Genomic DNA, 27,462 nt, shown 5'->3' with positions numbered 1-27,462 from the left:
TTAAGACAGTTCCTCCTGGCGATGTGATGGAATTTAATGGGGCAGGAGAAGGGAACGGGCTTTCTTTTCAGGCCAGCGTGGCGGCGGGCGGTGGGGCGAAAGGGAGAAGAAAACGAGGGTTTATCCCGTTGCCCACTCCGGGGGTAAGCGACGTTGTAGGGCTCCACTGTAGCGAGAGCCCCGTGGATTCCTTTTTTTTTTTTTAGCCATTTAGTTTGTAAACATCACTTCAAAGAATACATAGTGTATTCATGGCACACGGTGAAAAAAACTTTCCTTCCCTTCCCGCCCCCCGGGGCAGTAGATATTTACAACCGTAACAGAGAAAATGGAAAAGCAAAAGCCCTTTGCATTGTTCGTACCACCGAGATTAAGCAGCAGTCAGGTGTCTGCGGTGAAACCTCAGACCCTGGGAGGAGATTCTACTTTCTTCAAGGTAAATTTCCATGTGACTCTTAATTGGACTCTTCTTAACTTTAGGGAAATGAAGAAAAGTGTACTTTCTTCCTGGTGGTGTTTTATAATTATTTCTTCTCAATAAATGGTCTCATTTACCCAAGAATTTTGAATCCCACTGCTTTAAATGAACAGTGAGCATTATTGTTTAGGCATCATTCATTTAAATAATGACTGCTGCCGTAGAACTCTGCATACATAGTGGAACCTGCTTATTTTAATCCTCTTTCTTTCCGTATTTGATTCGAGGCAACTTGTAGGACAGATACTACGAGACAGAAGAATATGTTAGGAGAAAATTAGGAAAATTATCGAGAAAAATAAGGACTATTTGGACAAATGCCTATATATGAGTAATAATTGGTGTTGTGACTGAGCTTCAGATTTGGCTCTGAGCTTCCTAGTGGATAGGGCAAAGAGGGAAATTCATTTATGTAATGGAGTTATCATTGGATAGGAGGAATTATACCAAGTTTCTCAGGTGAAACAGAGCTTTAAAAAATTATTTTAAAAAATTTATCATGTGGATCCTTATATTGGAGATGCGATGATGTAATGAATATTTTATTGTATATGCTGTAAAACAATTCTTGTGGCTGCTATAGGCAATAATATATTATTAAATGCTATTCAATAAAGACAATCTTTAATTCTATCAAGGGAAATCATAAACTGAAGAAATCTACTAATATTATTCTATACTACTAGTTAGATTTACTATTATTCTTGAATGCCTACAAAGCCATATATTGAGTAATTTATGGTTTAGCTTCATCTTACAAGTGGAAATACCTAATTAGAATTTTTTCTTTGTTTATATAGAAAAGGCATTTGATATTTTAAACACTATGTACATTAAAGAATTTGCAATTATAGCAACCTCTTTAAGCAGATGTATATTACGTATGTATATATTACATTATTAGTATATCAGAGTGTATATTAGTATATAACAGCATATTTAAGAACTTCTTTGTGTCTCTAGAGTTTCAACAAATGTACTGAAGATGATTTTGAGTTTCCATTTGCAAAGACTAATCTCTCCAAAAATGGGGAAAACATTGATTCAGGTAGGAGCCTGGAAAAGCAGTGTATCAGCTTATATAGAAACATTGTGTTATATACATCGGTAGTTATTGAAAATATAACATAAGTATTATATCAGTATTCTTGACACAAAAGCTAGATATAATACTTAATATAAAAAATAAGGCTGGACATGGTGGCTAACACCTGTAGTTCCAGCACTTTGGGAGGGAAGCTGATGGAGGGGGATCACTTGAGGCCAGGAGTTTGAGACCAGCCTGGGCAACATAAGGAAACCCTGTCTGTACAAAAAAAACCAACAAACAAACCCCACCACCCCCAAAACTAGCTGGACATGGTGGCATGCATCTGCAGTCCCAGCTACTTGGGAGGCTAAGGTGGGAGGATCACTTGAGCCCTAGAGATGGAGGCTTTGAGGCTGCAGTGAGCCATGATGGGCCACTGCCCTCAGAGCCAGTTGCCCTCTCTCTCTCAAAAAAAAAAAAAAAAAGAAAGAAAGAGAAAAAGATGTTGGCATATTTAATACCTGTTGTCTTTTATCTTGCAGATCCTGCTTTACAAAAAGTTAATTTCTTGCCCATGCTTGAGCAGGTCAGTTAAGCATAGTACATATAGCTATAATCTGTTTAGGTAATGAACTGCTTATTTGAAGAAGAAAAAAGTCTTTAGTTATTGCATTACTAGTCTTCTGTATTTCATTGTTATTATTTAGAAGCTCTTATCAGAAGTATTTTCTTATAGAAACATCTATCTTTTTAGGTTGGTAATTCTGACTGTCACTATCAGGAAGGACTAAAAGACTCTGATTTGGAGGTCAGAAGATTTCCCATTCATATTAAATTTCTTGTAACTGGAATATAACTTATTACCTATATGTATATTTCTTTTGAAGCTTCAAAAGGATTATTATTTGATTAATGTTTTAAGATATATCCTTTAAAACCTTTTTTTCTGCTTCTGTATTTTTTGGGTTATGAAAGTTCCATTTATGTAGAGGCAATTTAATTTTAAACCATGAAATCAAGAAGAGGGGAAATGGGTACTATACATGAAAAGTATAGTATCAAGAGAGTACTTTACAAAATCAGCCTTTAATTAATAGATGAAATTGACTGGTTGACTGGTTTATTGTATAAGGAATTTGTAGGACATGCTATATACTTTTGATTTTAGTTATAAAAATATTTCTTATTTATGGCATATAGATGTCTTTAAAATGAAGAGAAATTCCATAGCCTGGTAAGGTACTGTATGTTTGTTGCTGTGATTATAGTATCACAGAATTTAAAATATATAGAACTTATTTATATATTTTTATAAGAAAAATTATCAACCAGCAAAAATTGATGTGATTAAAAATCTCTGATATTTACAATATAATGTGGATTTTTAAAAAGGCAGGAAATCTATATAAAAATCAGACTTGATGAAAATTATATCTTGTGTTCATTTTTATTTTTCTTGTCATTATATTTTAAACTGCATGTCCTTTAGTGAATCTTCAAACTGTTTGTATAATCAAAGTGTTTCAAGACCATTGTTAAGATTTATAGATTTCTTATAGGGTGATTTATTTTAGCTTTTAACCAGCCAGATTCTCTCACTAAGTAAAATATTTTTATGGAGCCATTTCATTTTATTCAGCAAGGTATAATTTAGTCAAGTGACCGATAACTTTAATGAAGTAGTTAATATTGCCTTAGTAGTTTAAAAGAGTTAATGTGGCTTTTAGTATGCTATTAGTGCTTAAATTGAGGAGACATTTGGTCTCAACTATTAGTATATGGATATTTTCAGTAGGCAGCTGTAGTTTGGTTATATTAGAATTTTGAACAATTAATTTTTGAAAACCTATTTTAATAGAATTCAGAGGCATTGAGCAGAGTGTATTCAAAACTGTATAAGGAGGCTGAAAAGATAAAAAAATGGAAAGTAAGTATAGAAGCTGAACTGAGACAGAAAGAAAGTAAGTTGCAAGAAAACAGAAAGATAATTGAAGCACAGCGAAAAGCCATTCAGGAACTGCAGGTATGACACAATTTTGAATTGTAAACATAGTATAGTAAATCTTATCATAATACTGTTGAAAGTAGAGTATCATTTGGGATAAATTGGATCTTGTTTTTGTGACGAATATTTTAAGGATAATGCTTTTTAAAAGTTACATCAATACTGGATACATCTTAACTTTAAGAATGAGCATAGACAACAAGTTGTATAACACTTAATGCAAATGATTAGGGAAATAATAAATCACTATGTAAAAATTGATTTAATGATTCTAATTTATTATAAAGAGTTTCAATTTTTATTCCTATTGATGTTTTATATAAATATATTCTCTTAGAATACAGTAGTTGTCGGTAACACTTTAAACTTGAAACTGTGTAACTTTATTTATTTTATTTATTTTTTTGAGACAGAGTCTTGCTCTGTCACCTAGGCTGGAATGCAGTGGCACCATCTCGGCTCACTGCAACCTTCGCCTCCCTGGTTCAAGTGATTCTTCTGCCTCAGCCTCCCAAGTAGCTGAGACTACAGGCGCGAGCCACCACGCCCAGCTAATTTTTGTATTTTTAGTAGAGATGGGATGCCACCATATTTACCAGGCTGGTCTCGAACTCCTAGACCTCGTGACCCGCCGGCCTTGGCCTCCCAAAGTGCTGGGATTACAGGCGTGAGCCACTGCACCTGGCCGAAACTGTGTAACTTTATGTGTAGCATAAGTGAAAAAAAGTTGAGAAAATGTGACATTGTGTTAGGACAAAGAAAAAACATTACTTCAAAAATATTTAGAGAAGATAATATTGCATTAAAATATTGTTGAATGTTTTTTGGAGATGATTTAGCCATCTTTATTTTAGATTGATGAAGGCCATATTCTTAAGGGAAATCATAAGCTATTACAAAAATGTTTCCTTTTTATGTGGAAAGAAAAGAATTCTTTTAGACTATTGTGCATTAGTAAAGAAATACTGCTTAATGATTATATTCATGTTTATTTTTGCTAATAAGCAAAATTTGATGAACTGTTCTGTTTTATAAATTAGTTTGGAAATGAAAAAGTAAGTTTGAAATTAGAAGAAGGAATTCAAGAAAATAAAGATTTAATAAAAGAGTAAGTAGTAATTTAATGAATTTGTTCTTTTCACATTTTTTATTCCAAATTTACTACTAAAATAATTTTCAAAAACGTATTGAGCACTTTCTATATGTTATATCATATGAATGTATAAGTAGAATTATATCTGAGTGCTATGGAAAAAGGAAGACATACATTCTTGTGTTTGGCAAACTGTAGTCACTGACTAATAACTTTTTAAAATGTCAAGCATCAGGAATAAACATTCCTTGGTGTCAAAAAAGATGCCTGATAATTCTGTATCTACAACTACCTATATATGTTGTCTGTTTCACTGCTGCCTTGAGTACAGTACTTATAAAATAGGGCTTAACTTAGTTCCAAGTTAATTCTTACTCAAATTCCTGTTTTTGAAAATGTAACAGTTTATTTCTACAGAAAAATGATGTTAGAAAATTAAGTCTAACTGCCATATGTGTTAGTAACTTCAGGATAGCCACAGGTCTCATTATTCACATAATGAATGCCTAATCAGAAAGTTACCTTATTTTGTGTTTTGAAGGTTAGACATATATTAATTTGTTAATGAATGGCCCAACGTATTCTCATTATTTTTCCTTAGGCAAATCTAGACCTGTCTACTGAACGTTTATTGATAGCAACTTGGGTAGAAACTTGTTAAGGAGCTGTCACTTTTATTTGTTTATTTATTTTAGTGGCCAGTTACTAGAACTTTTACTTTTAAAGGGAGGCAATTACTAAATCATCTTTGCTAGTAGTACAGTCAACCCACTGTTTCTTCATATAGTCATTTATGAATAATATGATCTATGCCAAATATTATAATATTTTTAAAATTTCTTAAAAATTGTAACAATGTATTTCATAACTTACATATTGTCATTTTGCTTTGAGATCAGATTACACACAGGCAAACTCTTTCCTTTGTTTCAGGAATAATGCCACAAGGCATTTATGTAATCTACTCAAAGAAACCTGTGCTAGATCTGCAGAAAAGACAAAGAAATGTAAATATCTTTCTTGTTTTATGTGATTTTATCAATTTATTTTACTGGTAGAGGTGGAGAGGGGAAGAAATTGTCTTTTTAATTTTTGGAACCAATTTGATTTGAACAAATTATATGTGCCTCAGACTATTTTTATATAAGTAATAAGGAAAGTCACAGTTCTTTGACTTTTGAAAGCTCAAAATTTTTTGAAAGGTAATATATGTCAAAAGGTATATTCTTGATATTTATAGTTAGTCCTGGTTTCAAGTAAGGTATGATTTTGAGACTAACCTCTGTCTGGAACAACTAGGAAATTCAATCAAGAATAAGATACATAGCCATGCTGGTAACAGAAAATACCAGTAGAGGCTTTGCTAAAGCCATTGTATTTATGAATAGTGGAGCAATGTTTATTTTCAATCTAAATAGAATTCTCAAATTTTTCCTAAAGAAACATTTTTAAAAAATATTCTGATATGATTGTGTTGTGTATGTGAAAGAACAGTTTAAACATTTTTAAGCATGTTTTCATTTTTTTAAATTGTAAAGTAGGATTTTTTCCCATTTTGATGAAAAATAAAAATGTATGATTATAAAATATAATTCTTTATTTTTGCCGTAATTTGACACTAGCTTTACTTTGTTTCTGCCAAGAATCCATTGGGAAATACTGTCTACCTGCTTTTTCAGGATATTCTCCATTTTTCTTAGCTAAAAATTTTAATTTGTATCATGCAGCTTACTACTTAACAGCTTGGGCTTAAGGATTAGATAGCCTGTGCTCAAATTTAGACTTTCAGTTTCTGTCCACCTAGGGAGCTTGAATAATTTGAGTAAATTATGTAGTCTCTCTGTCACTCTGTTTATTAATTAAATGCCTCTTAGTATTGCCCTGAGAATTAAATGTTAATAAATATGCTTAGAACAATGCAAAGTGCTCAATAAATGTTGGGTATTTTATTATTATTATTGTCATTATTTCTAACATTGACTGTTAGGATTTTTTATTCTTTTTTTTTTTTTTTCGAGATGTGGTTTCACTCTTGTTGCCCAAGCTGGAGTGTAATGGTGTGGTCTCGGCTCTCTGCAACCGCTGCCTCCTGGGTTCAGGCAATTCTCCTTCCTCAGTCTCCCGAGTAGCTGGGATTACAGGTGTGCGCCACCATGCCCAGCTAATTTTTTGTATTTTTAGTAGAAATGGGGTTTCACCATGTTAGCCAGGCTAGTCTCGACCTCCTGACCTCAGGTGATCCTCCCAATGCTGGGATTACAGGCATGAACCACTGCGCCCGGCCAGGTTTTTTATTCTTAGTCCCTGCCTGTAGTACCTTGCTTTTCAACACTATATATATCTTCCAGAATGTACCATACCACTACCAGCTCCTCTACTATATCCTGTGTATTCAACATTCAAGATTAATTTTTCTGCCTAGATATAGAAAGTGGTGAAAAGTACAGTGGTAGGGTAGAAGGATAGTACATTGGCTGTCTTGCAGAAAATAACTTGGGTTAGAGAGACAAGTCTGATAGTTTGTTTTTGTTCTTCTTCTTTTTTTTTTTTTAGACGGAGTCTCACTCTGTGGCCAGGCTGGAGTGCAGTGGTGCAATCTCAGCTCACTGCAACCTCCCGCCTCTCAGGTTCAAGTGATTCTCCTGCCTCAGCCTCCTGAGTAGCTGTGACTACAGGTGCCCGCCACCACCCCTGGCTAATTTTTTGTATTTTTAGTAGAGATGGGGTTTTACCATGTTGGCCAGGATGGTCTTGATCTCTTGACCACCTGCCTCGGCTTCCCAAAGTGCTGGGATTACAGGTGTGAGCCACTGCGCCGGGCAATAGTTCTTTCTTACATTTAGTTTTTAGCTAAGTTAGAAATCAGATGGTGAGGAAGGTTTAGAGAACCCAACATTTTTCAAGGTGGTCTCTTTAATAAACTAAAGTTGAGGTATGTCTTGATGTGACATGTAGAAAGTTTTTTTTTTTAAAGTCTTGATACTTGCCTTATTATTAGTTTAAACTCTATGCAGATTCTTGCCTTAAGTTGTTGACCAGTCTTTTTGTTATTGTGCTTTTTTCTTTTTTTATTCATTCATTCAATATTTTTTTAGTGCCTGCTATGTCATGAAATCTTCTAGATGCTGATGAAAAACAGCAGTGCACAAAGTCTCTACTCTTACAAGAGTATATATTCCATGGTGTATATGTGCCACATTTTCTTTATCCAGTCTGTCATTGATGGGCATTTGGGTTGGTTCCAAGTCTTTGCTGTTGTAAATAGTGCTGCAATAAACATATGTGTGCATGTACCTTTATAGTAGAATGATTTATAATCCTTTGGGTATACACCCAGTAATGGGATTGCTGGGTCAAATGGTATTTCTGGTTCTATTTCCTTGAGGAATCACCACACTGTCTTCCACAATGGTTGAACTAATTTACACTCCCACCAATAGTGTAAAGGTGTTCCTAGGCCAGGCGCAGGGGCTCACACCTGTAATCCCAGCACTTTGGGAGGCCAAAGCAGGCAGATCACGAGGTCAAGAGATCAAGACCAGCCTGGCCAACACAGTGAAACCCCATCTCTACTAATATACAAAAAAATTAGCTGGGCGTGGTGGCACGCGCCTGTAGTCCCAGCTACTCAGGAGGCTGAGGCAGGGGAATGGCTTGAACCCGGGAGGCGGAGGTTGCAGTGAGCTGAGATCATGCCACTGCACTCCAGCCTGGCAACAGAGCAAGGGCCCGTCTCAAAAAAAAAAGTTCCTGTTTCTCCACCGCCTCGCCAGCATCTGTTGTTTCCTGACATTTTAATAATTGCCATTCTAACTGGCGTGAGATGGTAGCTCATTGTGGTTTGGATTTGCATTTCTCTAATGACCAGTGATGATGAGCATTTTTTCACGTTTGTTGGCGGCATAAATGTCTTCTTTTGAGAAGTGTCTGTTTATAGCCTTTGCCCACTTTTTGAATGGGGTTCTTTTTTTTCTGTAAAAGAATGAGTTCATGTCCTTTGCAAGGACATGGATGAAGCTGGAAACCATCATTCTCAGCAAACTAATACAGGAACAGAAAACCAAACACCAAATGTTCTCACTCATAAGTGGGAGTTGAACAATGCGAACACATGGACACAGGGAGGGGAACATCACACACTGGGGCCTGTTAGGGGGTGGGGGGCAAGGGGAGGGAGAGCATTAGGACAAATACCTAATGCATGTGGGGCTTAAAACCTAGATGATGGGTTGATAGGTGCAGCAAACCACCATGGCACATGTATACCTATGTAACAAACCTACACATTCTGCACATGTATCTCAGAACTTAAAAAAAAAAAGAGTATATACTCTAGTGAGGGAGGAGGATACAGATCATTAATGAATAAATAAAATATATGTCAGGTGATAACTGCTTAAGGAGAGAATATTTTGGGACAGGGTGATTGGGAAGTTTTTTCTGGTTAAGTGACATTGGGTAGAGACCTGAATAAGGGAGTGGGCCATCTATTTTAGGAAAGGATATTTCAGGCAGAGGAAGCAGTTAAATGCAAAGTCCCTGAGATGAGAGCCTGTTCAATCTTTTCAGGTCACAATAATGAGGCCACTGTTCTGTATTTCTGACTCTGTATTTTTCATCTTTTTTCTCACTGCACTCCACTCAGGATACTTTTTTCTTTTTCTTTTTTTTTTGGCGGGGGGTGGGGTGGTCTCACACTGTCGTCCAGGCTGGAGTGCAGTGGTTCCATCTTGGCTCACCATAACCCCCGCATCCCATGCTCAAGCAATCTTCCTACCTCAGCTTCCCAAGTAGCTGGGACTACAGCTGCACACCACCAGGCCTGTGTAATTTTTGTATTTTTTTAGAGACAGGGTTTCACCATGTTGCCCAGGATAGTCTCAAACTCCTGGGCTCAAGTGATCTTCCCACCTTGGCCTCCCAAAATGTTGGGATTATAGGTGTTAGCCACTGCCCTGGCCCACATAATTTCTTCTAATCTCTCTTCCAGTTTACTGATTTTCTATTTAGTTAATTCTTGTCTGTTTTAAAATTTATCAGTTGGTGTCTTAATTTCTGTTATTGCATTTACTGGTTGAGTATTAGCTGGTTCTTTAAAAATTTGTAGTGTCACTTTCCAGAATTTTAAGTTCTTTGCTGACTTTTTAAAGCTCTACTTTTTGTTCAATTCCCACCTATGAGTGAGAACGTAAAGTAGAGCTTTAAAAAGTCAGCAAAGAACTTAAAATTCTGGAAAGTGACACTACACATTTTTAAAGAACCAGCTAATACTCAATGGACACAGGAAGGGGAACATCACATTCCGGGTACTGTTGTGGGGTGGGGGGTGGGGGGGCGGGGACAGCATTAGGAGATATACCTAATGCTAAATGACGAGCTAATGGGTGCAGGAAATCAACATGGCACATGGATACATATGTAACAAACCTGCACATTGTGCACATGTACCCTAAAACCTAAAGTATAATAAAAAAAAAAAAGCTCTACTTTTTATCTCTATGAACATAATAAAAATAGTTGTATCCAATAATGCCAATGTCTGCAATACCTTGGGGTCCATTTCTGTGATTTTTTTTGCCATAGATCCTAGTTTTATTGGTTATCTCATCAGCTATCTTAGATAATAATTAATAATTTGAGACTTAGAATGGTTAAATTTTCCTAGTTCATTGAATGTTCAGCAATTCTGGATTATATCCTGGATTATGTTACGAGAATCTGAGTCCTCTTCAGATTTCCTAGAGAACGTTTATTTGTTTGTTTTCTAACAGGCAGTCAGCTCACTTAGGTTTAGAATAGGTTCTGTCTTGCCTTTTCAGTGTGGGTGTTCCAATATCAGTTCAATTTTCAATGCCTTTGCTGTGCTGCCCTGGGTCTATTTCATGTATGCTGTACTCAAGGATAGTTCTGGGACTTGGGTAGTGTTTTATGCAGAGTCCAGTTTGCAAAGCTTTTGCCCCATGCATGTATAACCTCTCCGATTATGAACATACTCACCAGAGTGGCACATTTGTTACAATTGATGAAACCTACATTGGCACATCATAATTGTCCGAAGTTCATAGTTTACATTAGTGTTCACTCTTGGTGTTGTACATTCTATGGATTTGGACAAATATGTCTGCCATTGTAATATAATACAGAATAGTTTAATTGCCCTAAAATTCTGTGTTCTGTCGGTTGATTCTCTACACCCTACTCCAGTAACCACTGATCTTTTAACTGTCTCCATAATTTTGCCTTTTCCAGAATGTTACGTAGTTCGAATCCTATAGTATGTAGGCTTTTCAGATTGGCTTCTTTCACTTAGTAATATGCATTCAAGTTTCCTCCATGTCTTTTCATCACTTGATAGCTCATTTTTTAAGCACTGAATAATATTCCATTCATTGTTTGCACATACCACAGCTTATTTATCCATTCACCTACTAAAGGACACCTTGGTTGCTTCCAAGTTTTGGCAGTTATGAATAAAGCTGCTATAAATATCCATGTGCAGGCTTTTGTGTGGACATTTTAAACTCCTTTGGGTAAATACCAAGGAGCACAATTCCTGGATCACCTGGTAAAAGTATGTTAGTTTTGTAAGAAATTGCCAAACTGTCTTCCAAAGTGGGTGTACAATTTTTTATTTCCACCAGCAGTGAATGAGAGTTTCTTTTGTTCTATACTCTCACCAGCATTTGGTGTTGTCAAAGTTCGGGATTTTGGCCATTCGAATAGGGGTGTGTATTGGTCTATCTTTGTTGTTCTAAACTGCATTTCTCTGATGACATATGATGGGAATCTTTTCATGTGATTATTTGCCATCTGTATGTCTCCTTTGATAAGGTGTCTGTTAAGGTCTTTGTCCCATTTTTTAATCAGGTTGCATGTTTTCTTATCGTTGAGTTTTAATCAACGATAAGAAAAAAGACTTAACAATTTTGAGTCTTTGTATATTATAGAAAACAGTCCTTTATCAGATGTTTCTTTTGCAGACATTTTCTCCCAGTCTGCGGCTTGTATTCTCATTCTCTTGACATTATCTTTCGGAGAGCAGAAGTTTTTAATTTTAATGAAGTCCAGCTCATTAATTATGTCTTTCATGGATTGTATCTAAAAAAAAAAAGTCATCGTGATACCCAATATCATCCAGGTTTTCTCCTATTTATCTTGGAGTTTTATGGTTTGTATTTTACATTAGGTCTATGATACATTTTGAGTTAATTTTTGTTAAGGGTGTAAGATCCGTGTCCAGATTTTTTTTTTTTTTTTGCATGTAGATGTCCACTTGTTTCAGCATCATTTGTTGAAAAGACCATCTTTTCTCTATTTTGTAGCTGTTACTCCTTTGTCAAATTTCAGTTGACTGTATTTGTCTGGGTCTATTTGTGACTCCTTTGTCAAAGATCAGTTGACTATATTTATTGGGTCTATTTCTGGACTCTCTATTTTGTTCCCTTGATTTCTTTGTCTTTTTTCCCCACCAATCCCTCACTATGTTGATCACTGTAGCTTTATAGTAAGTCTTGAATTTGAGTAGTATCAGTTCTCCAACTTTGTTCTTCTCCTTTAATATCGTGTTGGCTCTTCTGAGTCTTTTGCCTCACCATATAAACTTTAGAATCAGTTTGTAGATATCCACAATATAACTTGCTGAGATTTTTATTGGGATTGCATTGAATCTGTAGATCAAGTTGGGAAGGATTGACATCTTGACAATATTGAATCTTCCTATCCATGATCATGGAATATTTCTCTATTGATTTAATTATTATTTGATTGTTTTCATCAAAATTTTATAGTTTTCCTCATATAGATCTTGCACGTTTTGTTAGATTTGTACCTAAGTATTTCATTTTTTTGCATACTAATGTAAATGGTATTGTGTTTTCAATTTCAAATTCCACTTATTCATTGCTTGTGTATAGGAAAATGATTGACTTTTGTATAGTATATTAATCTTTTTTTTTATTATTTATTTATTTTTTAATTTTTTAAATTATACTATAGGTTTTAGGGTACATGTGCACAATGTGCAGGTTTGTTACATATGTATCCATGTGCCATGTTGTTTTGCTGCACCCATTAACTCGTCATTTAGCATTAGGTGTATCTCCTAATGCTGTCCCTCCCCCCTCCTCCCACCCCACAACAGTCCCCGGAGTGTGATGTTCCCCTCCTGTGTCCATGAGTTCTCATTGTTCAATTCCCAACTATGAGTGAGAACATGCGGTGTTTGGCTTTTTGTCCTTGCGATAGTTTACTGAGAATGATGTTTTCCAGTTTCATCCATGTCCCTACAAAGGACATGAACTCATCATTTTTTATGGCTGCATAGTATTCCATGGTGTATATGTGCCACATTTTCTTAATCCAGTCTATCGTTGTTGGACATTTGGGTTGGTTCCAACTCTTTGCTATTGTGAATAGTGCCGCAATAAGCATACGTGTGCATGTGTCTTTATAGCAGCATGATTTATAATCCTTTGGGTATATATCCAGTAATGGGATGGCTGGGTCAAATGGTATTTCTAGTTCTAGATCCCTGAGGAATCACCACACTGACTTCCACAATGGTTGAACTAGTTTACAGTCTCACCAACAGTGTAAAAGTGTTCCTATTTCTCCACATCCTCTCCAGCACCTGTTGTTTCCTGACTTTTTAATGATGGCCATCCTAACTGGTGTGAGATGGTATCTCACTGTGGTTTTGATTTGCATTTCTCTGATGGCCAGTGATGATGAGCATTTTTTCACGTGTTTTTTGGCTGCATAGATATCTTCTTTTGAGAAGTGTCTGTTCATGTCCTTCGCCCACTTTTTGATGGGGTTGTTTGTTTTTTTCTTGTAAATTTGTTTGAGTTCATTGTAGATTCTGGATATTAGCCCTTTGTCAGATGAGTAGGTTGCAAAAATTTTCTCCCATTCTGTAGGTTGCTGTTCACTCTGATGGTAGTTTCTTTTGCTGTGCAGAAGCTCTTTAGTTTAATTAGATCCCATTTGTCTATTATGGCTTTTGTTGCCATTGCTTTTGGTGTTTTAGACATGAAGTCCTTGCCCACGCCTATGTCCTGAATGGTATTGCCTAGGTTTTCTTGTAGGATTTTAATGGTTTTAGGTCTAACATTTAAGTCTTTAATCCATCCTGAATTAATTTTTGTATAAGGTGTAAGGAAGGGATCCAGTTTCAGCTTTCTACATATGCTAGCCAGTTTTCCCAGCACCATTTATTAAATAGAGAATCCTTTCCCTATTTCTTGTTTTTGTCAGGTTTGTCAAAGATCAGATAGTAGTATATTAATCTTGTATCATGCAACCTTGCTGTAATTGCTGATTGGTTCCAGGATTTTTTTTTGTTAATTCTTTCAAATTCTCTGTATAGACAGTTATGTTATCTGTGAATAAAATAGTTTTTTTTTTCTTTATTCTCAATCTGATTCCATTTGTTTCCTTTCTTTGTTTTATTGTATTAATTAAAACTTTTAAGTACAATGTTGAAAAAGAATGATGAGAGGGGACATCCTTGCCTTGTTCCTGATCTTAGTGGAAAAACTTCTAGTTTCTCACCATTAAGTATGATATTAGCTATAGGTTTCTGTAGATATTCTTTACTTGGTTGAGCAAGTTCCCTTCTATTCCTAGTTTAGTAAGAGTTTTTATCATGAATGGGTGTTGGATTTTGTCAAATAATTTTTTGATATCTATTGATATGATCATGTAATTTTTTAGCCTGTTATGTTATGGATTACAATAATTGATTTAAAATGCTGAGCCAGCCTTGCATACCTTGACTGCATCCAATTTGATTGTGTTGTATAATTCTTTTTATACTTTTTTTTTTTTTGAGACAGAATCTTGCTCTGTCACCCAGGCTGGAGTGCAGTGGCTATTCACAGGCATGATCATAGCTCACTATAGCCTTGAACTCCTGGGCTCAAGTGATCCTCCTGCCTCAGCCTCCTCAGTGGCTGAGACTATAGGTGTGTGCCACTGCACCCAGATAATTTTAAAATTTCTTTTTAGAGATGGGATCTTGCTATGTTGCCCAGGCTAGTCTCAAGCTTTTGGCCTCAAACAATCCTTCCACTTCAGTCTCCTGAGTAGCTGGAATTGGGATTATAGGTGTGGGCCACTGTGTCAGGCTCCTTTTATACATTGTTGGATTTGATTTACTAATTTTTTTGAGTATTTTTGCATCTATGTTCATTAGAGATATCTGTCTGTAATTTTCTTATAATGTCTTTGTCTGGTTTTGGTTTTAGGGTACTGCTGGCATCATAGAATGAGTTAGAAAATATTCCCTCTGCTTCTATCTTCTGAAAGAGATAGTACAGAATTGGTATAGTTTCTTCCTTAAATGTTTATAGAACTCACCAGTGAAGCTGGCAGGCCTGGTGCTTTCTGTTCTGGAGGGTTGTTAACTATTGACTTAATTTCTTTAATAGATATAGGCTTATTCAGATTGCCTGTTTTTAATTCTGTGAGTTTTGGCAGTTGTGTCTTTTGACAGTTGGTCCATTCCATTTAGGTTAGCAAATTTGTGGGCATAGAATTGTTCATAATATTTCTTCATTTTAACATCCATGAGGTTTGTAGTGATGTCTCCTTTTTCATTTATGGATTAGTAATTTGAATCCTCTCTCTCTTTTTCTTAGCCTGGCTAGAATTTATTGATTTTATTGATCTTTTCAAATAACCAGCTTTTGGTTTCATTGATTTTTTAAAATATTGATTTTCTGTTTCCACTTTCATGGTTTTTGCTCTAATTTTTATTACTTCTTTTCTCCTTCTTACTTTGGATTTAATTTGCTCTTCTCTTTCTAGTTGCCTACAGTGGAAACTTAGATGATTGATTTCAGATCGTCTTTTCCAATTTATGCATTCAGTGCTATAAATTTCCCTCTCAGTTTTTCCTGTATCCCATGGATTTTGATAATATGTGTTTTAATTTTCATTTAGTTCAAAATATTTTTGAATTTCTCTTGAGATTTCTTCTTTGACTCGGGTGGCATTTAGAAGTGTCTTGGTTAATCTCCAGGCATTTTGTGATTTTCCAACTATCTTTCTGTTATTTATTTCTGGTTTAATTCCATTGTGATCTGAGAGCAGATACTGTACAATTCATAATCTTTTAAATTTGTTAAGGTGTGTTTTATGGCCCAGAATGTGGTCTATCTTGATGAATGTTCCATGTGAGCTTCAGAAGACTATGCATTCTGTTACTATTGGATTAAGCAGTCTGTAAATGTCAAGGTGATTGATGGTTTTATTGAATCCAACTACAGGTTAAGCAGCCCTAATCCAAAAATCCCAAATCTGAAATACTCCAAAATCCAATTGAGTGCCAAAATGATGATCAAAGGAAATGCTTATTGGAGCATTTCAGATTTTGGATTTTCAGATTGGGGATGCTCAACTGGTAAACACAATGCAAATATTCCAAAATCTAAAAAAAAAAACCTGAAATCTGATATATTAATTGTTCTGTTCCCAAACATTTTGGATAAGGGACACTCAACTTACATGTCTTACTGATTTTCTGCCTGCTGGATCTGTCCATTTCTGATAGAGATGTTGAAATCTTCAACTATAATAGTGGATTAATTTATTTCTCTATGCAGTTCTACCAGTTTTTGCTTCATGTATTTTGACACCATATTGTTAGGCCTATGCATGTTAAAAATTATTATATCTTCTTGGAGAATTGACCCAAAAGCATTTTATTTTTATTTATTTATCTATTTTCTGAGACAGGGTCTTGGTCTGTTACCCAGACTGCAGTGCAATGATGTGATCATAGTTCACTGCAGCCTTGAGATCCTGGGCTCAAGGGATCTTCTTACCTCAGCCTCTTGAGTAGTGGGTACTATAGGTGTGTACCACCACTTCTGGCTAATTTTTCTATTTTTTGTAGAGATGGGGTTTGCTACGTTGCCTAGGGTGGTCTTGAACTGTTGGGCTCAAGTGATCCTCCATTCTCAGCCTCTCAAAGTACTGGGATTACAGGCATGAGCCACTGTGCCCAGCTCTAAAAGCATTTTGAAATGGCCCTCTTTATATCTGACAACTTTCCTTGCTTTGAAGTTGGCTGTGTCTGAAATTAATATAGCTACTCTTTTTATATGATTATTTGCCATCCATATGTCTCCTTTTGTAAGGTGTCTGTTAAGGTCTTTGGCCCACTTTTTAATCAAGTTGCTTGTTTTCTTATTGTTGAATTTTAATCAACAATAAGAGAAAAGACTTAACAATATTTGAGTCTTTGTAAATTATAGATAACAGTCCTTTATCAAATGTTTCTTTTGCAGACATTTTCTCCCAGTCTGTGGCTTGTATTCTCATTCTCTTGACATTCTCTTTTGTAGAGTAGAAGTTTTTAATTTTCTTTTGATTAGTGTTAATATGCTTTCTTGTGATTAGTGTTAATATGGTATATCTTTATCCATTTACTTTTATTCTAGATGTGATTTTACATTTAAAGTGAGTTTCTTATAGACAGCATGTAGTTGGGTATTGTTTTTTGATCCACTCCGACAATCTCTTAGTTGGTCATTTAGACTATTGTCATTCAAAATGATTATTGATATAGTTGGATTATTATCTACCACATTTATTACTGTTTTTCTATTTGTTGTCCTGTTCTTTGTTCCTATTTTTGTCTTTTACTCTTTTTGTGCTATTTGTGGTTTTAATTGAGCATTTTATGTGATTCCATTTTCTCTCCTTTCTTAGAATATTAGTTATACTTCTATTTTTACTTTTTAAAGTGATTTCACTAGAGTTTGCAATATATATTTACAGTAATCCAAGTCGACTTTCAAATAACCCTCTACTGCTTCAAGGTTAATATGAGTACCTTATAATTCTTTCCTCCCATCTTTTTTTTTTTCTTTTTTTTTGGTTACAGAGTCTTGTTCTATTGCCCAGATTGGAGTGCAGTGATGCCATCTCGGTTCACCGCAACCTCCACCTTCCGGGGTCAAGTGATTCTCGTGCTTCACCCTCCTGAGTAGCTGAGATTACAGGTGCCCACCACCAAGCCCGGCTGATTTTTGTATTTTCAGTAGTGACGGGGTTTTGTCATGTTGGCCAGGCTGGTCTTGAACTCTTGACTTCAAGTGATTCACCCTCCTCCGCCTCCCAAAGTGCTGGGATTATAGGCTTGAGCCACCAGGCCCGGCTGACCTCCTCCCATCTTTTGTATCATTGCTGTCATTAATTTCTTTTATATAAAGCATAAATAAGCATTTATAATCTAATACATTGTTGCTATTTTGTTTTGTTTTGTTTTTTGAGGCAGAATCTCATTCTGTTGCCCAGGCTGGAGCGCAGTGGTATGATCCTGGCTCACTGCAACCTCCGCCTCCTGTGTTCAAGTGATTCTCCTGCCTCAGCCTCCCAAGTAGCTGGTATTACAGGCATGTGCCATGACACCCTGCTAACTTTTGTATGTTTAGTAGAGATGGAGTTTCACCATGTTGGCCAGACTGGTCTTGAACTCTTGACTTCAAGTGATCCACCTACCTTGGCCTCCCAAAGTGCTGAGATTACAGGTGTGAGCCACTGTGCCTGGCCCATTATTGGTATTACTATTTTTGACAAACTTATATGTTAGATCAATTAAGAAAGAGAAAAATAAAAGTTATTTAGCCTTCACTTATTTCTGCATTGATACTCTTTTTTTCTTTCTTTTTCTTTTTTTTGGTAGAGATGGGGTCTTGCTATGTTATCCAGGCTGGTTTTGAACTTCTGGCCTCAAGTGATCCTCCCACTTTGGCCTCCCAAAGCACTGGGATTACAGGTGTGAGCCACTGAGATGAGCTGTTGCTCTTTTTTTTCTTTATAGAGATCTGAATTTCTTACATAAATCATTTTCTTTCTCTTTAAATAATTTCTTTTAACATTTCTTGGAAGGCAGGTCTGCTGGCAACACATTCTGTCTACTTTTGTGAGAGAAAGTATTTATTCACTTTTGAAGGATAGTTTCTCAAATTACGGAATTCTGTGTTGCTGGTTTTTTCTCTCAACATTTTAAATATTTTACTCCATTCTATTCTTGCCTGCATGGTTTCTGAGGAGGAGTCAGATATAATCTTTCTTTTTGCTCCTCTATAGGTAAAATGTTTTTTTTACCTCTAGCTTTATCTTTGATTTTCTGTAGTTTGAATGTAATATGCATAGGTGTAGTGTTTTTGGAATTTATCCTGCTTTCCGTTCTCTGAGCTTCCTGGATCTGTGACTTGGTGTCTGAAATTAATTTAGGGAAAATTCTCGTCATTATTGTTACAAATATTTTTTTATGTTCTTTTTTCTCTTTCTTCTCCTTCTGGTATTCCCATTATACATTTTGTAGTGTCTTACAGTTCTTGGATATTCTATTCTGTTCTTTCTAGTCTTTTTTCTCTTTGCCTTTCAGTTTTTGAGGTTTCTGTTGAAGTATCTTCAACTTCAAAGATTTCTTTCCTCAGCTGTGTCTAGTCTACTAATAAGCCTTTCATTTCTTCGTTTTATTTTTTTTAGAGACAGCGTCTTTCTATGTTGTCTAGGCTGGTCTCCAACTCCTGGCTTCAAGTAATCATCTTGCCTGAGCCTTCTGAGTGGCTGTGATTATGGGCATGAGCCCCCACACCCACAAGCCCTTCATTTCTGTTACAGTGATTTTGATCTGTAGCATTTTTGTTTTGAGTCATTCTTAGAATTTTCACCTATCTCTTTAAATTGCTTATCTATTCTTGTGTGATGTCTACTTTATCTACTAGAGCCCTTAGTATATCAATCATAGTTGTTCTAAATTACTGGTCTGGGATAATTCTGACATCCTTAACTGTATTGGAGTCTGGTTCTGATGCTTGTCTTGTCAAAGTGTATTTTTTGCCTTTTAGTATACTTGTATTTTTATTGTTTTGGATAGCTACACATGATGTACTGGGTAAAGGAATTGTTGTAATGTGCTGGTAAAGTATAGAGGGAGGAGTGTTCTATAGACCTATGGTTAGGTCTCAGTTTTTTAGCAAATTTTTGCCTCCAGATTATGAATTTCATAAATACTTCTCAGCCCTTGCATCGCTCTCCTCCTTAGACGGGACAAGGTGGTAGAGTGGGCTGCAGTTGTGAATTTCCCATTTTCCATCTGGATGGCTAGAGGGGGATGGAGTTGGACATTTTCCTTACTTCACATGGAAGGCTAGAGCTGTCTGGAATTGGGTATTTCCCTTCCCCCAGGTTAGTTAGGCTCTGACAAATTCCCAGCAGATTTTGCTCTCCCAAGGGAGGCCTTGTTAAGAATGGGACACATTGGTATAGTTCAAAACGGCTTTTCCTGTCAGAAGCACAAGGGGATGTTTTTCCTATGTTCATTGTGAGAAACCTGGTAGAGCTCCAGAAGGTTAAACTCACAAGAATGTGGGGCCTCTCTGATGACTGGGTCTCCACAGAGGTTTTTTTATTTTTATTTTTTGAGATAGAGTCTCGCTCTGTCACCCAGCTCACTGCAATCTCTGCCTTCTGGGTTCAAGCGATTCTCATGTCTCAGCTTTCTGAGTAGCTGGGACTATAGGCATGTGATACCATGCTTGGAGAATTTTTGTATTTTTAGTAGAGATGGGGTTTTACCACGTTGGCCAGGGTGGTCTTGAACTCCTGGCATCAAGCAACCTGCCAACCTCTGCCTCCCAAAGTGCTAGGATTACAGGTGTGAGCCACCACACCCAGCCTCCACAAAGTGTATCTCTCAGATGTGTTTACACTGAATTTCCAGCAATGCGTCAATTATAGTTCAGGTTTTCTTTCCCTAACTCTGGTTCCCACAGAGTTTTCTGCTTATGGGTTTCTGCCTTGGTAAGTTGTAATTCTCTCTGTGTTTGCCTGTTTCTCCAATTTTGGGGTAGTAGTTTGTCCTGCGACTTTACTTCTCTTAAGGATCTGAGAAGAGTTGTTAATATTTTAGTTTGTTCAGCTTTTTACCTGTTGTTAGGATGGAGCAGTGACTTCTGAGCTTCTTCACAACAGACTGGACCCAAACAGCTTTTGATGCAACTTAAAAAGACCCAGTAATGATTTAGATAATCCAACGTTCATCATTAACACAGAATTTTAAATATTTTAATGTTTTCTGGAGGCATTTTGAGTATTGTCTTGTTGACATCTTATTTTAAAATTTAATCTTGAAATCTTTATATTAACAATAGATGAATATGAACGGGAAGAAACCAGGCAAGTTTATATGGATCTAAATAATAACATTGAGGTGAGTGTTAATGAAATCTGAGTATTTTAAACATAGGAATTTCTGAGCAAATTAGAGCGATTGCTACAAAGATATGGACAACTATTCTTACTAAAAAGATTATTATTTATTTGTTGATACATTATTGTATCACCAATAAAATTCCTAAGGTTTTATACTATGAGCATTAATGTTTTGTTATGTAGGAGTTTTTTGATTTACATGTTAGTGACATCACTTAATTTATCAAATATTTACTGACTCTTGTCAGAAATCAGCACATTGTGACACATAACCGTTAATTTGAAAACATATAAAGTATTATTCATCTGTGTCTGGCTTCTGTTTACCTTTGTTTTCTCATCTCCTGTCATTGTCCACTTTGCTTTTGTGCTATAGTCACTCTTTTATGTTTCTCAAATTTGCCAAGCTCTTTCTGATGGTGGTTCTTTGAATTTGTACCCTTTTCAGAACTTTTATGGCTAAGATCTTATGCACATTTCTAAACTTCATTCTGCTTTTTTGTTATTCTCCCCTTAATACTTTATCTAAAATTTCTATTTGATTGTTCTATATATATCCACCTCATTTAACTTTTCTCAAGAGCATGTAAAGCTACATGGCATTTATGTGATGTGTGTGTGTGTGTGTGTGTGTGTGTGTATTTGTATTCTTTTTTACACTTTATTGTAAGTTCCAGTAGGGTAGAGACTTTGTCTTTTTTTTTTTTTTTTTTTTTTTTTTTTTGGTAGGCTGTCGCTCCTGCTCCCCGGGTGGGGGGCAATCTCGGCTCACTGCAAGCTCTGTCTCCCGGGTTCACGCCATTCTCCTGCTTCAGCCTCCCGAGTAGCTGGGACTACAGGGGCCCGCCATTACGCCCGGCTAATTTTTTGTATTTTTAGTGGAGACGGGGTTTCACCGTGTTAGCCAGGATGGTGTCGATCTCCTGACCTCGTGATCCGCCCGCCTCGGCCTTCCAAAGTGCTGGGATTACAGGCGTGAGCCACCGCGCCCGACCGAGACTTTGTCTTCTATCCCTATTGCCTAAAAGAGTTCCTGGCACATAATAGGCACTCAGTAATTAATTAATTAATTAACCTGATTTTACAAAGCAGGGTTTGTTGAATGCTGAATGAACACATGCTGCTAGATGATGGAACTTTGGATTCACGGGGAGAGGCCTCACATTACTGGAGAAGACATAAATAAATAAGCACAAATAAATATAAAATTACAGATTTTGATACATGCTATTAAGTAAATGGCTGGTGTACCAACAATCCATTTGCTGCTATTTTGTATTGTATAACATGTTGCCAGTGCATTTAAGCATCTGGGAAACTAACGTAAGGCCCTCTTAATACATTTTGAGTAAGTAATTCAAATTACAGTGTTTTAGTTATTCCAAATTGTATGGTTTTAAATTTAATGATCACATGATACAAATTTGGTAATATTTTCATAGTTTGAAGAAAGCTATTTAAAAAAATCTAAGTATGATTCTTAAAAGTTAAACTTTATATTTCAGAAAATGATAACAGCTTTTGAGGAACTTCGTGTGCAAGCTGAGAATTCCAGACTGGAAATGCATTTTAAGTGTAGGTATAGGGATCTTAATTTTTCTATTACTGTTTTGCTACTTATATTTTTATCAGATTCCATTAATGTTTTCATCTCTTTAGCCTGATGCTCTCAACTATTTTCTATTGTCTTTATTTCTGTAAGCCCCTCTAAATCTTGTGGAATGTGGCGGGGAATTAATATTTGTTAAAAATAGTTTTGAGCTTTAAAACTACATCTTTCGTGAAATCAAACTAATTTTATTTTTTTTTTAGAAATGTGATTTGGTCTCTTTTTACATATCTTGGTATAGTATGCATGCTAAAATAATTGTATATGTATCATATTATATATATTTAAAACCTGTTATTTCAGATTAGTGTTTTAGAGAATAAACTTTTATATATAAGAATTGTAGAATTTTAGGTTATTATAACTGGTATTATTTATATTTACTATTTTACTAAACAGAAAGGAAGAAAACAGCAATATTAGCTCATTACAAACTTTTAGAGTTTAATATAATTTAGAGGTAAATGAGATGAAATAAACTTTAAATTTTGTTTGTAATAGAAATGTTATACAATTATGTTATGACATTACAGTATGTTTGTTTTATTTTTAAAGTAAAGGAAGATTATGAAAAAATTCAACACCTTGAACAAGAATACAAGAAGGAAATAAATGACAAGGAAAAGCAGGTTTTTTAAAAAACCAACTCTTTGTATTCTTTATATTTGCTAATTCATTAAATACTTAAAATTTCAAAAGAAGTTTATATTTGCTGAATGTATGATAAATTCCTGTGAGAGAATTTTAATATTATACATATATAAATATTTAGCCTTTAGACTCACTTAATTTTAATTGACTCAAATATGTACTCACTCTAGTTTTTTTTGGGTTTTAATCAATTATTCTTCTATAATATTTATATCGGTGGGTAATAGGATATTGCCTCAAAATATATTATTTTGTGAGAACTTTTGTTCAGACAAAAAATTCACGAAACATATAGATGATCATTGACTACTCAACTTACATTTTGCAGTTTGTTTTGAAATGTGCTATTCATAATACCAATGAAGAGGAACTAAAATATTCTGTTGCGTCTTTCTTTTTTCTTTTTTAGCCTAAGAAAACAAGACGCAGATGTTTTTTATATTAATGTCATGTAGTGGAAGACTTGAAAATGTTAACTCTATATCCTTTGGCATTCACAAGAATGTTTCAGATTATTATTATGCCATCTCTATCAGTTTCAAGTCTTCTGTTTCCCAAATGGAAAGCAATATATATAATAGAATCCTCTTCTATTTCTCACTGTATTTGCAGTTTTTCTTGTCTAATTTGCCACAAGATGTCTTCTAATATGGTTAACAGGGATATCTACTTAATAATTTAAAAAATTAATTCACAGTACAGAGAGAATAATAAAAACCACAAAAATAGAGTGAAGTACTAAAACGCTTTTTGGAGTTCTACGTGCATGGGCAGAGCTTACAGATTGTTGGGCTTCCTTGTAAAATGATGGCATGGCCAGCTAGTGTTTTTGCTGAGGACTCCTAAATGTCATTATTTGTAACACTTTTTTTGCTGGGGGTTTCTAAATTCTTGCTTGTGGATATAAACTTGGCTGATGGCATTCTGGAACTGAATTGGGCAGGATAGCAAAGACAGACTGAATCTTACCATTATATATGTTGACTTTTCCATTATATATACCCCCACCCATCCCTGTGCCTGGAATACCCATGTTTAGAGATTGCCTTTTTCAATTTGATATGCCACTGTCTCTACATTGGCTGCCAGGGAGTAGAGACCAGGGTGGGAGGGTTAACTGGACCAGCTGAAAAGCATGTAGACAAGTACATAAAATAATTGTAGGTATTATAAATGTTAAGGTGTCATATTTAACTTTTTATATTGATAATGTATTATTTAAATATTTTAGGTATCACTACTATTGATCCAAATCACTGAGAAAGAAAATAAAATGAAAGATTTAACATTTCTGCTAGAGGAATCCAGAGATAAAGTTAATCAATTAGAGGAAAAGACAAGTAAGAATTTATATAAGATAATATAATGTGCCTTATGTATTCCTCTTGTTATGTTCTAAACGTTGACTTTCATTACAAGTTTGTTGTAATGCTTTCTAGTACTGTACTTCTCAATCTGAGTTGGTTCGGTTGGAGGAGGGCATAATAGATTAACCTGGGGAGCTTTTGTAAAATACATGTACTCTTCTTTTCCCTTTTCCATGCTCTTACCTTTTTCAAATGTTTCAACTATATGCTCCACAGAGACAGAGACCTTGTCTTTTTTGTTCACTGACTTGGAACTGTTGCATTCCAAGTGCCGAGAGCAGTGCCTGGCACATACAAAGCACTCAAAATTAATAATATTATTATTTTTTTGAGATGGAGTCTCACTCTATCACCCAGGCTGGAGTGCAGTGGCACAGTCTTGGCTCACTGCAACCTCTGCCTCCCGAGTTCAAGCGATTCTCCTGCCTGAGCCTCCCTAGTAGCTGGGACTATAGGTGTGTACCACCACGCCTGGCTGATTTTTGTATTTTCCTAGAGACAGGGTTTCGCCTTGTTGGCCAGGCTGATCTCGAACTCCTGACCTCAGGTGTTCCACCCGCCTCAGCCTCCCAAAGTTCTGGGATTACAGGCATGAGCCACTGTGCCTAGCAAACATTATTTTTTGAATGAACAAATCATATGGGAGTACGATGGAGAGAGTTACTAATTTTTCCCAGAGAGAGACTTTTAGAAGGCATTAGGGAAAAACTGTTGAACTGCATAAAAGTTTACTAGACAGTGAACTGGAGGAGACAATACAGGTGGAATAAATGGCTTGTGCAAGTCATGGAAGTAGGAATGTTAGGGTATATTTTTAGTAAACTGACTGGTGTGGCAATATCTTATTGAACTCAGACAGATGAAATTGTAAAAGATTTGGATCCCTTTATGAAGGATCCTGAGTGTCATGTCATGTTTAGACTGTCTTATTAGGGAATATTTTTCAAACTTTTTTAAATGGCAGGACACTTGGCATAGTGTTTGTGAAACACCATGCACCTTCCAGAACATTATAGGGATCTTATGGCATTTGTTGTTTTTCTATTCTTCAAAACATTCTCTTATCTTCACATGGCAAATAATTATCTGGTTTCTGCCAATCTATACTTGCTAATTTCATCTTACTGTTGTTACTATATGATATACTCCAGATATATTGAAATAATTTAACTTGACCTATATTTTGTGCTCTTTTGATCCCACCCCATGCTTTTGGCTACTTCCTGTACTCAAAATGAATCTCTTCTCTCCACCCCAAGTCTGTTGGCTAAATTCTTAGTAAGGGCATAAACATTATCTGTTTGTCCCCTGTGACTAGGAGTGTCTTGAGGAGGGATTGGGTCTTAAATATCTTTGTAACTGTAGTGCCCAGTATATGGTTTTGCACATGAGTTCAATAGTTGGATGAATGAAATAATATTTAATCTTATCATATAAAGTGAAAAAAGTAATAAATAACTATAATTCTATATGATTTCTGTAGACTCATACCCACTGAAGTGTGTTCATTTAAGTGACTTTTCATTATTTTCCATAGGTATGTATCTTCTACTTGTTTTTCTCTGTGTTCAGTGTGGATATTTTTTACTGATCTGTTATCTAATCCTGGCTGTGATGTGTCTAATTTCCTTTAAACCCATCTACTGAATTCTTAACTTTAAATGAATCATGTATTTTTCATTTTGAAGTTTCCATTTGATTACTTAAGAGTCCAATTCTCTGGTTAAGTTTTCTCCTCTTTTAAAAATCTCATTTTTCACCTCTTAAATATATATTCATCATTGATATTTTATAGCTATTCTCTGTTTATTTCAATATATGTCTCATCTGTTGGTTTATTTCTATTGTTTCTTTTTTGAAACTGTGGTAAAATACGTGTAACATAAAATTTACCATCTTAATCATATTTAAGTGTCCAGTTCTATAGCATTAAGTATGTTCACATTGTTATGCAACCATAACCACCATCTGTCTTCTCCAAGAACTCACCATCCAAGAACTCTTTTCATCTTGCAAAATGGAAACTCTGTACCCATTAAAAAATAACACTCCATTCCCTTCTTCCTGCAGCTTCTGGCAACCACTATTTGATTTTCTTTCTTTTTACTTTTTCTTTTTTATTTTGCTGTTTGGGCATTTGTTCTTATCCTTTGGTGTGCCCAGTAATTTTTAAAATTAAATTCTGTACATTGCAATAAGAAAAATCTTGGAGCTTCCCGATGATGTTGTCTTTTCTCTGCTGGAGAGAAATTGGGGGTGTGTTGGGCTGATTATCTGATTCCAGTTAGAGACTGAGCTAAATGAAAGGAAACTGGCCAAGTATATAAGGTTTTTCAAGTCTTCAATTTTGTTTCTTCAGCTCTTTGAGACCTCTCAAAAGTAAGCTGGCTTTTCCGTACCTTAGCAACAGGACTCTGCCTGGGTTAAGACAGCATCTTAGTCTTTTGCTTATGCCCAGATCGGCAGGTGTCAGTCGTACTTTATCAGTTCACTTTCAACAGTTTTCTTTTAAGAATCTTAGCCCATTTAGTCCTTTTATGTCATTCTGTCTTTTCTGGTTGTTTCCAGCGTGAGAGTTGGTATGCTACTAACTACTCCACCCCGCCTAGAAATACTCATTTAAATTAATTATGATCAACTAATTTTTGTTTTCCTTTTCAATGTTTGCCTGTTATTACCTAATTTATTTTGTCACTTGCTAATAACGGTTCCTCAAGAGTATTAATTATCAAAAATTTAAGTAGATAACAATCAGATTTTGCATGATTTCATTATTTCTTATGGCTGAACAGTATTCCAATTTGTATATATCTATTCCAATTTGTGTATATATATATATATATATATACACACACACACATTTCTTTATCCAGTCATCTGTTGATGAACACTGGTTGATTCCATATTGCTATTGTGAACAGTGCTACAATATGTGTATGTTAGTTCTATAGACAGGACATTATTATTACTGATTTATACAGACAATATTTATTTCG

At 35.5% G+C, this 27,462-nt stretch overlaps 1 protein-coding gene across 6 annotated transcripts in view; it reads left to right on the top strand.

Moving 5' to 3' along the window:
• The window catches only part of SYCP1 (synaptonemal complex protein 1), a 138,059-nt gene that overhangs the window by 277 nt on the left and 110,320 nt on the right, over positions 1-27,462 (top strand). Inside the window, exons 1-13 of one of the 6 annotated variants that reach the window (XM_058439430.1) lie at positions 11-143; positions 305-436; positions 1,442-1,526; positions 2,051-2,094; positions 2,263-2,316; positions 3,367-3,531; positions 4,554-4,621; positions 5,540-5,613; positions 20,779-20,837; positions 22,345-22,414; positions 23,004-23,077; positions 24,331-24,439; positions 25,950-26,003. In XM_058439430.1, coding sequence (XP_058295413.1) covers positions 27-143; positions 305-436; positions 1,442-1,526; positions 2,051-2,094; positions 2,263-2,316; positions 3,367-3,531; positions 4,554-4,621; positions 5,540-5,613; positions 20,779-20,837; positions 22,345-22,414; positions 23,004-23,077; positions 24,331-24,439; positions 25,950-26,003 — 1,105 coding nt within the window. In that variant the 5' untranslated portion in view covers positions 11-26. Of the gene's footprint in view, positions 1-10; positions 144-301; positions 437-1,441; positions 1,527-2,050; positions 2,095-2,262; positions 2,317-3,366; positions 3,532-4,553; positions 4,622-5,539; positions 5,614-20,778; positions 20,838-22,344; positions 22,415-23,003; positions 23,078-24,330; positions 24,440-25,949; positions 26,004-27,462 lie in introns of those variants that run through there. The other 5 variants (XM_058439426.1, XM_058439429.1, XM_058439428.1 and 2 more) reach the window with 5 other exon arrangements.

This window comes from Hylobates moloch, unplaced genomic scaffold (assembly GCF_009828535.3).
Source record: "Hylobates moloch isolate HMO894 unplaced genomic scaffold, HMol_V3 SCAFFOLD_5, whole genome shotgun sequence".
In the NCBI taxonomy this organism is placed as follows: Eukaryota; Metazoa; Chordata; class Mammalia; order Primates; family Hylobatidae; genus Hylobates; species Hylobates moloch.
The sequence above is the reverse complement of the archived record's forward strand: the minus strand, read 5'-3'. Positions and strand labels throughout refer to the sequence as shown.